Source organism: Sarcophilus harrisii, chromosome 2, assembly GCF_902635505.1.
Source record: "Sarcophilus harrisii chromosome 2, mSarHar1.11, whole genome shotgun sequence".
NCBI lineage: Eukaryota > Metazoa > Chordata > Mammalia > Dasyuromorphia > Dasyuridae > Sarcophilus > Sarcophilus harrisii.
In genome coordinates this window covers 245,119,408-245,135,164 of record NC_045427.1, presented here as the reverse complement: position 1 = coordinate 245,135,164, position 15,757 = coordinate 245,119,408, and the positions used below count along the sequence as shown (strand labels likewise).

At 38.4% G+C, this 15,757-nt stretch overlaps 1 protein-coding gene across 6 annotated transcripts in view; it reads right to left on the bottom strand.

The window, feature by feature from the left end:
- Window positions 1–15,757, bottom strand: part of RTEL1 (regulator of telomere elongation helicase 1) — a 100,886-nt gene that overhangs the window by 13,203 nt on the left and 71,926 nt on the right. For 4 of the 6 annotated variants that reach the window (XM_023494441.2, XM_023494442.2, XM_023494439.2 and 1 more), the window contains exons 25-30: window positions 9,492–9,615; window positions 9,068–9,218; window positions 8,414–8,574; window positions 6,705–6,800; window positions 2,059–2,263; window positions 144–284 (exon numbers count right to left, since the gene is read on the bottom strand). In XM_023494441.2, coding sequence (XP_023350209.1) covers window positions 144–284; window positions 2,059–2,263; window positions 6,705–6,800; window positions 8,414–8,574; window positions 9,068–9,218; window positions 9,492–9,615 — 878 coding nt within the window. The remainder of the gene's footprint in view (window positions 1–143; window positions 285–2,058; window positions 2,264–6,704; window positions 6,801–8,413; window positions 8,575–9,067; window positions 9,219–9,491; window positions 9,616–15,757) is intronic. The other 2 variants (XM_023494440.2, XM_031951792.1) reach the window with 2 other exon arrangements.

The window sequence follows — 15,757 nt, the reverse complement described above, 5'->3', positions numbered from 1 at the left end:
TTATTGCTGACATCAACTTCATTATTCCCTTCATTACCTCTAAGTCCCCTTACTCACCAGAGACAAAAGACCTCCCAAAGAATGCCTCGAGCCTCAGGAATGTGCAAGACCTCCCTCCCTCCCTAGGCCTTTCAGGATCTCACCATTTGAGTCCTGGGCCAACTGCTCCCTCTTCTCTCGTGGCAGGCTGTGCTCGGGTTTGTAGCCGCAGCTTAGCCCAGTGAGCCTGAGGCACGCTTCTTCAAACAGCTTCTTGTGGTGTGGCCGGACAAACTGGTAAAATCCTGTCAAAAAAAAGAGTCCATGGTGGTCACCGTGTGGAAAGTCCCTGATAAGAAGCAAGTCAAGAGGCAATCATTTAACTTTGATAAAGTATAAAAGACTAAGTCAGGTTTCAGAAGGAACACAGATGAATGGGAAACATCACAAAACTCTTACTTTACTAGAAAGTTTTAACATTACTGGCTAACCATTTTAGATTAGTTTGGGTATAATCCTGTGGGTTGTCTGAACAGAATTAGATGGTCTTGGAAGAACTTTATTATCAAAGAAGAATATTAACTAGAGGATAGGTGGGATAATATGGCAAGGCAGACAACTCTTAGAACCAAGAAGTATGTTCCTGTTCAAATAAATATGCTAGGGAGGCCAATGAAAGGCAAGAGTTTTGTTAATGTTCAATTTTCTTTGGAATTTTCCAGTCCAGAAACATTTCTAGGAAGCAGTAACTCCCCTTGCACTCAATGGTTCTTTTTTGATTGATTTATTATGATGATGTAGAAACATGAGCTCAGGATATATGAAAATAGGATGCAGTTTCTAGGACATTTAGCTGGAAAAAAAAGACCTGGAAAGGCAAGATATTTATCTTCAAGCATTTGATGGGCTAATAAATAAAAGTGGGATTAGACTTGCTCTTCCTAACCCCAGATGACTATTGTTTGCTTGTTTCTAGTTGTTGTTTTTCCTTTATTCTTGAAGAGGATCATGATGTTGGGGAGGTCATGCCATGATACGCAAATAAATTGGATTTAAGTGAGGGAAGGCCGTGCATTTTCCCTCCAGCACTTTCTGGGTCCAGTGGCCAGATACAGATCAGGATGACTTGAGATGGTCCTGGATGCAATGGAAGATCTTGGTCTTTTTAAGCTAAGGTCTTCAAAATTAAGAATAATAGGTAACACATGCAAAAATGTTTGTAGCAACTTTTTTTTTGTGGTAGCAAAGAATTAGAAAAATGAGCAGATGCCCGTCACTTGGGGAATGCTGAATAAGTTGTGACATATGAGATAACAGAATATTGTTCTATAAAAAATGATGAACAAGCTGATTTTAGAAAGGCCTAGAAATATTTACATGAACTGATGCTGAGCAAAACAAGCAGAACCAGGGATACAATAACAGCAAGAATGTACAAGGGTCAACTGTGAAAGACTTGGTTCTTCTTACTGGTTCAATGATTCAAAGCAATCCTAAATAGACTTTGGACAGAAAATGGCATCTGCCTCCAGAAAAAGACCTATGGAGACTGAATGTAAATCAACACATGCTATATTCACTCCTTTTTTCTAATTTTTTTCTCTCTCCCATGATTTTTCCCTTTTGCTCTGATTTTTCTTTCCCAACATGATTCATGAAGCAAAATGTATTAAAAAATAAATAAATAAAAGTAACAATGGGTAGAAATTGCAAAAGACAACTTAATTTGTTTAAAGCTCAATCTGAGAAAACTTGCTAAAAATGATGATTATCCTAGTGGAATGAGCTGTGTTGGGACCTAATAGGATGCTCCCTCACTGGAAAAAGAACAAAAGGCAAAATGGCCAATTGTCAGGTAGATTGTTAAAGGGATTCCTATTCACACATGGGTTGGACTAGATGTCTGCTGAAGATCCTTCTAACGAAGATTCTGTGATTCTATGATTCTGAATTGTGACTACTTCCTGTGTGCTACTCACAGTTTTGTTGGATTTCACTCACGATGGCCTTCAAGAATAATCTTGTTAGAAGGGATTGATGGATAACCACAGGAAGAGGACAGGGACAGAATCATAGTACCTTGGAGCAAATTGTGCTTCTTTGGGTCCTCTGCAAAGAGTGTGCTGATATGAGTCATCATGGTGTGAAAGTCGTCAGTCCCCTTATATTGCTGCAAGGTTCTGGTGAAGAGATCAAAGTTGGCCTGGCTCAGGGACTGTTTCACTGATAACATAAACAGCTTGGCTTTGCCTGCCTGCTCCAAGGGGATAGATTCTCTCTTAACCTATAAGAAAAACAAAGGCAAAAGCATCTAGAATTCCCACAGTTCCTGGAGGAGGAACTCAAAGCCTGACAGATTGTACTTTAGGCATTTTTATACACCAGAAGGAAAAAATTATTTTCTCTATATTTTCTGGGCTAAAAGAAGGGGCAAGGTGAGCTTAGAATTAGTAAAAGTTAGATTAGAGAGGATAACTTTGCAATCAGTACAGGGATGGGAAAACTGAAGAAAGCAGTTAGTTGAGTTTCCTAAAGCCATATAGTAGAAGAGGATAAAATCAGGATAGTCTAAATTCTTAATTCAGAGTCTATTCATTCAAACTACACTACTTAACGGGTAGAACTTGTAAAAAGATAAAATTTATTCAAGTTTTGGAAACAAAAATCAACCCCAAAACATACTTATTAGAAAAAAGTTAAAAAAAAAACTTCCCTTTCCATCATCAAAAGATATGGTTAAGGCCAAGAGTAATAGCAATATCAACTAGATTTTAGATAGAGTCCAGATATATTGATTATGTGGGAAATAAGAAAGGTAGGGAATAAAGAAGGGAAAAGAGAAAAATGTTCTTGGGGAACTTACATCCAATTATTGCTATTTTTTTGTCAACAGAAAGAGATAATGAAGTCTAAATACACATTCAAGCAAAATTTTTTCACTTAAAATTTGTTTTGGTTTACTTATTCTGCAACATGATTAACATGAAAATGTTTTGCCTTCAAAACAGGTGGGGATAATTGCTTACTGTCTCAGGGAAGGGGGAGATGAGGAATAAGGAGAATTTGGAATTCTCAATTTTAAAAAACAAATACTAAAAATTGCTTTTATATGTCATTGGGGAAAAAAACAAAATATTCAAAATGGGGAGTGGGAGGAAGAGAAGGATGTTAAAAATAAATTTCAAAAATTAAAATTAAAAAAATATTATTAAAGAGGTTAGATGTGTCACAGTAGTTTTAAGTAACAAGCCTAGTCACTTACAACCAAACAAGTCTGATTATGGTTTATGTCTCAAGTTTCACTCATATCATACCTTTGACCCCTGAGTATGTGGTCTATGTAAACTTATTGTGGAGAAAGGATAACAGGAGAAAAGTGAAAAAGAAGGTTTAGAATCTCAAAGGCAATCTGTGGAAAACAGTCTGGATTCTATGGGTACTGAGAGCAAAAAAAAACAAAAAAAAAAAAAAAAAAAAAAAAAAGAGCAGGAGCAAAACTATGCAGGGTGTGTTGGTTGGACAGTTCAATCTAATCACTCAGCTGTGGGAGGAAACATCCAGCAGGGAAAAGGAGAAAGGTAGATAAGGAGTATTCTCGAAAGCAACCACGTGTGCTAAACAAGAATCATCCTATATCTATTTCTAGCATTGGATGTCAGATCTAAAGTGGATGGCACAGGCGTCTGCATGATTAGTACATGGCTAGTAACAAGCCTCTTGATTCATGAGAATTAGATCATTATCAAATGAAGTAATGAAAAATGCTGTCTACTTCTGGACAGAGAACTGATAACATCTGCAGACTGAAGCATAATTTTTTCCATTTTCTTTATTTTTCCTTGCCTTTTTTATGGCAACATGGCTAATATGGGAATGTTTTGCAGGATTTCACATGTATAACTAAAATCATAATTCTTGCCTTGTCAATGGGTGGGGGAGGGCCAACACGGAGGGAGAAGAGTTTGGAACTCAAAATTTTTAAAAATGTTAAAAATAACAAAAAAAATTTTTAAAGGAGCAAATGGGAAAATAGTCAACTCTATTTTCCCAGCAGGTTTAAGGATTTCAAATCAGCCTAATCAGGAGAATGCACGCTAGGGAAAGAGAAATATAGACCTTACTCTTAATAGTAGGTATGTAGATCTAAGACTTCTCTATTCCAAAACTATTTTATAAATGAAGAAAACAACTTATTTGTTTAAATTCAAATAGCTAGTAAATAGCAGAACTAAGTTTTAAACTCAAGTTTTTAAAAAAGTATTGTGCCATGACACATCATGGTGATTTATTTCTATCCCATACTCAGAGACCCAGACTAAACTTTAGATAAAACAGAACATTCAAAAGCAATGAACAGGGAATGAGAATAATTCTGAGTGATTTTTCCCATTGTTCAGAGAACTAACTAGAATTCAAGTCCAAAAAGGAAAGGGGAATGTGATTCCTTTGTAGTCTTCTTGAAATGCATAGCTTTTCCTCAAAATTAGAATTTTTTTATTTTTTTGGTTAAAACTAGAATTTTTGAGAATCCAGTCTTTGTTGTATTTCTCAAAGTCACCTTTATAAATCTTGAAAGTATTTCTCTCCAGCTCAGTGATTTCCGGGTTAGAGCTACTATTATCAGAACAGGATTTCTATGCCAAATATCTCTCTGTCTAATGCCTGGGAAGTATAGAGGCAGTTACTTAATTCCTAAAGAAACCTCTTTTCCCAGAAACAAAGAGCTAAGACATGCCTCATAAGATTTAAAGTAATAATAATCCTTGGGGAATTCCAACAGGGAAAAGCAGCATAAGGGAGTTCCTAGATGATGCTGTTAACTAGATTGATTTTTATAAGCCTTCTTGGTTCAAGCTGAAAGACGTGAGGGGGGAAAAACCCCATAACACATTCATATATGTGCAAACCAAAAGCTTCTGTCAACAATTTGTAAAAAGACTGGAAACAATCAAAGGGATGGAGAACAATGCTACCTGTGTGATATGGTCATGCTAGGTTTCTGGAAACAGAAAAAGCATTTACTTAAATATTATTTCAAGCCTGGACACACTTTGAAACTAGTTTGAAAAGTAAAAGGTCAACTAGCACTGAGAGGAAGTCCTGTTTATAACACTGTCGTTGACTCGGTATCTATCCAAAAACATGCCACTTAACCTCTCCTAACAATCAAATATGGGAGTTTGAGGTTTTTAAGAGCCTTCTTGGCAATAAATATGAAGCAATACCCAAAAGTACCTATTACCCTACTGCTTCTGAAACCTTTTTCTGCCAATAGTACAGTATTTTGTACCTAGTACATTTTTTTTTGGGGGGGGCGAGGCAATCAGGGTTACATGACTTCCCCAGGGTTATATAACTAGTAAATGTTAAATATTTGGCAGGATTTGCCTCTAGGCCTCTAGACTCCAGGGCTAGTGCTCTTTCCATCTTGCCACCTAGCTGCCCTATACTATGTTCTTAATAATTGTTTATTTAAATTTTTAAAAATACAGCACAGAAAAAAGTTCAGAAGGAGACAGAGGAAAGCAGGGCAGTATTGAAAACCAATGTGTTAAATTAAATATTATACATTAACAAAAAGAGAAAATATTTTTTAAAAGCTTGATGAAATCAAATGACAATGGTGTAAGGTAGGGGAAGGAAAACTGGCATTAAGAGGATTAGGGACAAATAAATCTCTCTCTGGGATTCTTTGATTCACCTTTAAATTAAGGGGATAAACTACAATGTCTCTTCAGGCCTTGGTAAAGTTAAGTCCTAAATACTCGAAGTCTAGGACTGCTGATTTTGGAATGGGCCAACCCTGGAGTTGTGGGGCTCTTGAACACTAGGATCCCCAACATGTCCCTCAGTGACTTCTCCCAGAAACTTTCCTTTGTCATTAACCAAGGAATTTTCTCTGCAAAGACCTCCCAAGTGGAATTTATGACCCATTTCCCTTCTTGTTTTTTGGAGTATCTCTCTCAGTCACTGTCTCCTGCAGGAGAACATAAACAGTGAGCTGCACAAACTCAGGAGTCCATATCAAGTCCTTCAGTATTGTAAGCATTAATAATGTAGGTTGAAGGGATATTAGAAACAACCTGTAAACAGTCCTTAAAAATCAAATTTATTAAAGTTTAGTATTAGGATATTACATAATTGAATACTCCTTATCCTTAAGTAAATGCTACCAAAGACATTCAGACAAATTATGCCCTTCAGCAAAAGTGAAGTCCTTATTAGCCTGGAAAGGAAAATTCAAATTATATTTAAATCCATTAAGGATTATTCCTATCTATCATAACTACAACCTAGATTATTAAATTCTAAAAGTTTGAAAACTATAGGCCTCTCTAAAGACTCTGCATTTACTCTAGTCAGAAGACCACTTAAATGTAAGCCAAACACAAAATCAAAAACTGGAAATACACGGGCCAATGCTCTCCAAGAAGCTCAAAATATGTATCAGTTTCTCCCAGGCCCTTCTGGAGACTCTCCTTCCTACTCACCCCTGATTTCATCCCTAGACCAAGAAAAGGGTCCTTTTTCTTAGCTCTTTTTCCCTAGAGAATCAGAATCCTTTTTCTCTTTCTTTTTTGTTAAACCCAGACCTAAACACATAGAAAAATGGGATTATAACTAAACCACATTTCAATTTTTCTAGTCATGAATTTGGGGAATGAGTTTCTTTCTTTTTTTTTTTTTCTTTTGTTTTGCTTTGGATAGTACAGAAAGCACAATACCTGGTTACTAACAATTTTAATTTTCTTCTTTCCTCCTATCTGTTCATCTGTTAATCTCTTCTCATACTGTAAGGACAGGGTAGAGAGACGCTGAGCCTGTAGAGAAAAGAAAATCACTTCAGATTATTTCATTCTATCTTCTGAATCTACAAAGATAGTGAGATAGTCTTCACTGGTTTAACCCATAAGGAATGGATGAAATACCCTAGAAATCCATAGGAAGATAAGACAGGGAACCAGAACTCAAAAGACTAATCAGTTGAACATAAAAGTTCTTGACCATCTACTTTGAACAAACTTCTGAGATGGTCCCAGGTTGCTAACACCAGGCCCCAGAATCTCTTGATAACACAAGATATTGATTAAGATACAACTTTCCACAACTATTATGCTATACAAGAAAAATCAGCTCAAAAAGGGAAAAAAACGAGAAAGAAAACAAAATGCAAGCAAACAACGAGAAGAAAGTGAAAACACTATGTTGTGATTCACTCTCAGGAGTCCTCTCTCTGGATGCAGATGGCTCTCTGCATCATAAGACCATTGGAACTGGCCTGAATCACCTTGCTGTTGAACAGAGCCACTTCCATCGGAATTGATCATCAAAATAATCTTGTTTTTGCCATGTACAATGTTCTCCTGGTTCTGCCCAGTTCACTCAGCATCAGTTCATGTAAGTCTCTCCAGGCCTCTCTGAAATCATCCTGCTGGTCATTTCTTATAGAACAATAACATTCCATAATATTCCCATAGTCTATTCAACCATTCCCCAACTGATGGGCATCCACTCAGTTTCCTGTTCTTTGCCACTGCAAAAAGAGCTGGTGTAAATATTTTTGTACATGTGGTTTCTTTTCCCTTTTTTTGATCTCTTTGGGATTCAGGCCTAGTAGGGACATTGCTGGATCAAAGGCTATTGTGCTACTATGTGTGTATATTATGTACCTCTGAGTGCTAAGACAAAGGTTAATTTCTGGGTGTGATATGCAAAAACGACTTTCAGATGATGCAAATTATATGACTGAAAGTAACAGGACACTGGAAGTACTGGAAGGCTGGAAGTTTGATCCTAAGAATTATGTAAATCTTCAGGGATTCTAAAACACTTGAGAGAAAAAATGAAGAAGGAAAAAGATTGAAAAAGATGAGCTTTAACCTGCAGTTCAGCTCAGTTCTTAGGGAGAACTGAAACTAAGACTTTTGCCCAACCCATTTCCCCCCAAGTGAAGATGGAGTCTGTTGATTCAGACTGAGATCCTAAATTGAAGATCTATAGACATCCTGAAAGTCTGCTACACTGAAGCAAAGCAGGTCTGGTAGGCAGAGAAGGATCTGCTTGAGGTGGCTTATGAGGGAAGAAGAGTACAAAAGTGACTGCGGACACAGTCACTGGGACTGTTTTTAGCCCTTTGAGCAGTAGCAGCAGGAGTGACCAAAGATGACCTGGGAAGCCTTCTCTCCTATGGCAGGCACTCTTGGTAGTTTCATCACTCACCGACACGAATGGTTTAAGGGCTTCAATGGTTTGGGAAGAGCAAAAGTTGTCGCTTCTCCATGAATTAAGGCTGTGGACCAAATAAATAGCTCACACCAACTACTCCAGAGGGCTGAACAACGGAAGGTTTAAGGCAAGATCAGACGAGACAGGGAGAAAGGAGAAACTAGCTTACTGCTAAGGCAGCTGATTAAATGTAATTATCTAGCAGTACCTTTTCTTCTCCTGGAAGTGTGCGGGTCTCCTCACTTTCACTTCTGTTCTCACTCCGGTCCAAGGCCGCCAACAACCCCCTGGGCTTCCTCTGCGGGGAAGCTAGTTCCTGCTCATACTCTCCCCAAAGGCTGGCCTCACTGTCCCCACCGTCTAGCGACCCTGCAGAAAAGCACGGGGAGGGCGACAGGGGCTCCTCAGAACGTCGCAAGATCATCGCTTTGCCTGTGCCAGACTCTAGCAGGCAGGAAAGGCAAGCTTTATGTTGACTCAAGCTTTAAAATAGGCCGATCCTCTTCCTTCCAAGCATCCCAGCTTTTCCATGGGTAAAAACTGAGTACACCAAAAGCAGAACGAAAGCAGGCGATTTTTGTGGTTGCTGCTTTGAGGCAATTGGGCTCACACCGCCAGGAAGTGCTAGGTGTCTGAGGTCAAATTTGCACTCAGCTCCTCCTGACTTCAGGGCTGGTGCCCTAGCCACTGCGCCCCCTAGCTGCCCCAGCAGGCGCTTCTTAATGCTGATTTGCATCACCTGCCAGCTGCAAAGTAGCAAATTGCCCAGGGTGCAGCGTGTGAGGTGAACAGTGCCTCTGGTATCTGAGAAATCAGCCTCTTTTTCTCCCTGAGCGAGGATGACCAACGAACAGACACCCACCTGTACACTTCCGCTTCAGGCTGGGAACATGGACATCCAGGCTCTTAGCCTTCTTAGAGGAGAGGAATAGGCTGGATGAAGAAGAGGAGGCTGCAGCAGCAGCTTCTCCCCCACAGGGGCTCTGGGGAACCCGTGAGATGGGCACAGGCATCTGGGGGAGGGAAAGACTACTCATTAAAGAGAGTTAAAGATTTTGCTTTTGAGAGGGAACTTCGGCCCAGGACAGATGGTGCAACTGGAGTTAGGAGAAAAGCATTTCCTGGCCAGGTGCTATCTCCCCCTCACTGGCTACTACCACCTGCCTGTCAACAACAAGGTGACTGGAGAGACTGGGTAAGTCTCTGTGGGAGAACAGATCACCCCATCCTCCCTTCCCTGGACTTGCCCTGACGTGCCTCCATCTGGGTGGAGATGAGATACTTACAATTTTCTGAGCAACTCGGAAAAACTGGGCCGCATCACGGATAATATGGCCAAAATTGTCATAGACCTTGACATAAGGGCGCACCCAGGAAGGTAGCTGGGCTCTGGCATCATTATTGGTGAACCTGCAACACAGAGGACACCTGCATTTTATATCCTCTCAAGAAAGTTTTAACACAGTTCTGTCCATCTTTCAGTCCTTCAAACCTGGTTTGGCCCTGCCTATGCTGACAGGACTACCTATATAATCTCCCTATATTTATATAGAATTGATCCAAGAAAATGTGAAGAAGTACACACCAGTCCTCAAGTCCCGAGTCGTGAACACAATAACCAATCAAACATTCAGTGTCAAATGAATAAATAAATGAAAGTCCATTTGCAACAAACATATTTAGGTTGAGGTGCTAAAGAAGCAAGGTAACTCTTCAGGAGAGTTTTCATAAGTAAAGAAGATAGGCACATTTTCACTGTCATCACCAATGGAGATTAGCTTCCATTGTGTTCCAGATTCTAGTACTTAGGGCAGTTTCCAAAGTGATGGGACTGAAGGCAGATGACCATGGTGGGTTCAAATGTAATTGTACGACAGTCTTTACCTTGTCATTGAAAGAGGAAATAGCTGGGGGTATCAAGACAAGGTTAATTTTTGGTTTGCTTTAAATCGAATCAGGGAAGATCTAACTAAGCATGTTTCTAGGTGAAGAGAAGGAGCCACTAGAGAAGGAAAGACTGAAGATTTGAAGGTGTCAAATGATGTTAAATTAGGCATGGTGGCATGTTGTGTTCTTTTTCCAAAACACAGCCAAGTGATAAAAGAGTTCAGATCTTTTATTGTGTCCTCCAATATAGCCCAGTTAGCCCAGAGGCCTATCTCTCTGCTTGGTTCTAAGAGCTCCGCCCGAATGTCTCCAAATCCAAAGGTTTGTCCTTCTGACTCCAGCCAGCACCAAGGTAGAAGATACGATGAATCTCTCTTGCCTCAAAGAGAGGGCTTATAGGCTTTCTTGCAGAGTGCTCCTCTCTGACTCCTGGGAATGCTCCCAAGTAACTCTCTCAAGAAAAAACTTCCCCAAGCTCTAAGAGCTCCCTGTATATATATGAACTCCCAAAGGTTAACTCCGCCTTCTGGAGGGAGAGGGATTCTGGGTTATCTCCCAGAGTGCTCTCTGGCCTTAAGGGAGGTGAGAATTTGGATATCTCTTTCTAAACCCTGAACTCTCCCAAACATGTGAACTCCATTGAGTACTTAGATACTTATGAGCTCTCTAAAGGTGTGAACACAAGCATTGTTTCCATCAGTTGTACTTAGTACCTTGTTTCAAGTTCTGGCCCAAAATATCTCTTTCTAAGAGCAAATCAATCATATTGAACCATGCCAAATTAGATAATTATTGTCTCTATCAACTCCAATGGCTTAACACTTTGTAAAGATTCCAACAGTGGCACAAGAGATAGAGCATTAGGCCTAGAGTCAGGAAGATGTCTTCTGACTCCAAATCTATTGCTCTTTTGAATATATCATCCAGCCTTTCAGCATAGGGGTAACTGAGGTAGGGAAAAGAACAAGTATTTATCAAGCATCTATTATCATTTGACCCATGTAACAACCTTGGGAAACAGGTGCTATCACTATCTCCATTTTACAGCTGAGGAAACTCAGGCACATAGAGATTAAATAAATTACCCAAGATTATATATCTGGTGAGTGAGGCCACACTTGAACTCAGATCTTCTCAACTACAGAACCAGTGTTCTATACAATCAATTAATCAATAAATTATGCACCAGATATTGTGCTAAGAGACAGTCCTTGCCCTAAAGGAGTTTACAATCACACTGGGGAAACAACATGCAAACAAATATATACAAAGCAAGCTTATACAGAATAGAAAATAATCAACAGAAGGGAATCACTAGAATTAAGAGAGATTGGGGAAGATTTCAAATAAAAGATATGATTTGGATTGGGACTTTAAGGAAGCCCAGGGAGTCAGCAGGGAAAGAGGAAGAATTTCCTGAGCCAGGACTGAGAGATGCTCTGTCCTGTACATGGACCACCCAGAAGACCAGTGTGCTTTGCTTAAAGCCGTAGAAGAATATGGTGAAAGAAGACTAGAAAGATGTTACCTAGCTATCTGTTCTAGAATAGAATGAGGACAATGAGGGAGTCATTCACTTTGCCAAGGAAGAAAATGCTTCTCTTCTAGAAAAGTATTAAAGAAGTTGGGGGAGACTCCAGGGAGCTCACATCAGTGGCTAGGCTCTTCTCAATAAAGGAACCAAGAGTACCTGTTCATAGTGTGCAACCTGAGAAAGAGCTCTAGGAGTAAAAGGGCTGAAAAGAGAGAAAAGGGCCTGGAATAACTGCCCTACAGGATGGGATGAGAAAAATAAATTACTAAGCAATTATAAGAATTCAGGGGAAACCTGCCTGCATGAATTTATGGTGGAGCCAACTCAACCTAATTTTATACTTAACTACTTATATCCAGGAGTGAAGATCAATAGAGTAAGAAATACAAAAATTAAAAGGGTAAGGAATCCTATGATTATGGCTGACCTAAGACTGTTGGCTTAAGTGAACTAAAGATGGAAGATGACAAATTGGGAGAACAGGAAAGTGAATGAGGGATCAGATGTCATATCAAAGAAGAGGTTTGTGTGGAATGGAGCTATAAAGTGAAGAACTTACAGGAATGTTTAAATTCTTTTCCTGTATTTTATTTTCATTATTTCTGTGTTTTCCCTATGACCTGTATAATATGTGGAGAAAACGGAGTAGTTTTCTCCATGGTCTCTGACTCTGGGTGAGCAGCTTCCCTCCCCTCTTAGACAATGACCAAAGGGAGGGATACTCAGTGGAATGCAGAATTAAAGATTAAAGGAAGTAGAGTCCTAATAGCTGGCATTTGTGGCCTGAAAAGAAATACGTATTTTCAAGGTAAAACTCTTGGGAAGTCTCGGGGTCTATTGGCTGGTCGAGGGAGACCCTGAGGGATTAGCCCTCATAAATTTATTTTTGGTGGACTGCTATTGACACCAACGATGAAGGACTTTTCCTAAGGAGGCTCTCGGGTGGCTGCAGGGGTGTGAGGGTAATGAAGGACCTCCGCCCGGGCATGAGGGTAAATGTAGGGCCTCTTCCAACACCTGGACAGGTCCAGGGTGATATAGAAGCACTCCAAAAATTTGTATCAGGATGTTAGCTAGGAAATTCAAGACTGGAATGAACTTCTCAGATATAAAAGGGAAGAAAACTCGGAGGATGTATATCCCAGGACTATTTGGGTATATCAGACTTAAATCTGTATGTAAAAGGTAAAAATAGAGTTTTGTGTATGTCTATGTGTATGTCTACTTTGCATTGCCTTTGTTCCGTGTTAAAAGTTAGCAAGCTCATAAGAGATAAGAATTCAGCCTTTGTGTTACAGGCTTAGAAAAATATCAGGCTGAATTGCTGGGAGTTGGAATTCATGCAGAGTGGTAATTCTTTCAGAGTGCTTCAGAATGTAATTTGGGAACTAGTTTTGGGCTTCTCAAGAAAAGAAAATCTTTTTTTTTCCCTCTGTTTCTCTCCCTCTGTCTCTGGCAGTGGCTTTGCAGGAAGGGGTAAAAAAGGAAAAAAAAAATTAAAACATAGATTGAAAGTTTGGAAAGTTTTGAGAAAATAAAACAGTGGCTATCACTACTCCTGTAAACAAGAGCCTGTTATCAGGACTCAGCAAGAAAAAAAAAAATTCAAGGTAAACCAAGGATTGGTGCTTAACTTTCCTGGCTTACTAAAAAAAAGAAGTTTGAATGGAATATCTAAATAGATTTTAGGAAATTTCACAAACTAACGTACTGGTTAATTTTAAAATAACTTTAAATTGGTATGTGTGTTAAGATTGGAAACAAAAAATGGCAGATATTGGAAGGGAGGAATAAAAATAGATTAAGAGCTATAAATAGCTGAACACAGGGGGCTCTCTAACCTGTTGGATCTGTGGGGAAATTAGGTATACTTCTAAAAAGAAAAAAAAAATTTTCCAGGAAAAGAAAGAAAAATCATTATCAGCAAGTTTGCTTTCATGGAATCAGAGAACAGAAAGTTTAAGAAGGCTAAACTTGGTAATTGTCTGCAACATTTGATTAAAAGTTTTGGGAACTTACTATATTTTAAAGAGGTACTATAATTTTGAAATTGAAATAAAACTGAAATTGGGGGAAATAATTTTACTGTTGCCTTGCACATATTAGATTTATTCTGATAAAAATCTTAAGAATTGTTTGAATATTGTGGCCTTTACAACTGAAGAGAAAAAGTTTTCTTTTTTTATTATTTGATTGGACTTCAAATTGAAATATAGGCTATTAAACAAAATGCCAGTATGTTACCTTAGGGGGAGGGTCGTGTTTGTATCTCCCTACTTAAATGGTATGTTGCTTTCTAGAAGTATTGGGTAATTTGTAAACTATATCATAAGTTTTATGAAATTTGGTTCAAAATTAATTGTGAATCTTGAAGTTTAAAGTTTTTTAAAAAGGTGATTTAAAGAAAAGGGACAAGAGAGATTGATTTATATCAGACAAAGTTTGAGCAAGTAGGTATTGGGAGGAGAGAGAGACAGAGAGATGGGACAGGAGAATGAAGGTGATTTAAGAAGGATTGATTAGTAGAAGCAAATGACTTCAAGAAGAAATCAGTAGAAAAAAAAGGAACTGGTTAGAAAGGGTAGTCACAGAGAGATGGCTGTGAAATGGAATCTGTTTTTGTGGGGGAGAGAGCAGCAGAGCAGCAGTGGAAAGCTGCAGCCACTTGGTTCCTGTGGCTGAAGAAAACAAATGTTGATTTAAAGGGACAGGCTGCTCTTACAAGATGTTAATTGATTGAATATTTGTTTCTTTAGATACATAATGATTATGAATATTGAAGAATATGATCAGAAATGTGGTATATAGTTTGAAAGGGTTGTTTCAAAAGTTTAATTGATGTTTTCAAGAACTTTCCAGATTCTTTTATGTGAAAATAGGAAGTTTTAATTAACTGTATTGAAGCCAATTATCTGAAAGGGACTCCAAGGATAATAGTTTTTGCCTTTGTCCTTTTGAAAATGTTTTTGTTGTTAACAATATGTAGTTTAGGATTTTTCTATATATTGGGTGTTTTAAAAGCAAAATGATTGGTATAATATTCAACTTATTCAAGATTCAACATCTACTTGGGTATGTAAGAATTGTGTGAATTTTCTGGGATAAATTTCTTATTGTTACTGATATAATAAGGTCATGGTAAATGGTTTGGGATTTATCTGAAACTTTGGAAATAAAATTCCTTGGACTTGTAATTAATGCTATTTGGAAGTTTTAAAGTTCCACTCTCTGATGTGCTGAAGGTTGAGTTTTAACTACTTATGTTATGTTATAGTTATGTTCTTGCATTTTTTTCTTCCTGTGATTGATTTCTATGATCAGAGCAATAGTTAATAAGAACTGTTAATGCAATTCAAATATGTCATAGCTTGCTGTTTCCAACCTGGTTATATGTAATCATTATATTCTAAATACTTAGGCAAATAAGTATTTAGCCTGGTCATCTGTCTGTTCCTGGATATTTGTGTCTGTGGATATTCAGGTTTTTTTTTTTTTTTAAGATTTCTAAATGATAAAAGGACAATTAACAATGGTCTGTGAAATCTAAAAAAAGATTTCACTGTTTTATTTATTGGGAATATAGCTGATAGCCATTTGCTTGCCTTGTGAAGCAAGCTCAGCTGCTGGCTCTTCACATTTGGCAGCAATCTGGTGAATCAAGTCTTTCTATCTCAGACTGTTCTAACCTTATTAGATTTGGGTTTTTATTGTTCTAGATTTTGGTCAAATTACAGCTTATTGAACCTCTTCTGAGACATGGATTGGCCCATCTGAAGCTTAGATTGACACCATACCCATCCCCCTGCTTGGACTGAGAGCCAGTTCTTCTTCCATTTCTCAGCATGAAGCAGTTTTTTGAATGAGAGACTATCGCCCATACTCCTGATGTAATTTGGATTGATATGGGGGATTTGGGAATAGTTGATGACTGACTGTTAAACCCTGACTTGAGTAGCACTCCTCATGAGTAATTTATTCACAAAGACCGTGAACGGTTTTTTCCATTGCTCTGTAGATGACCTTCAACTTTACACAATAAAGTTAGTGTTATATCTGTTGTGGTAACCCACTATTGACTGATCATGAGGAATTTAGGAAAGCTGACTCTGTGGTCAGTTTTGTAGAAAAGGA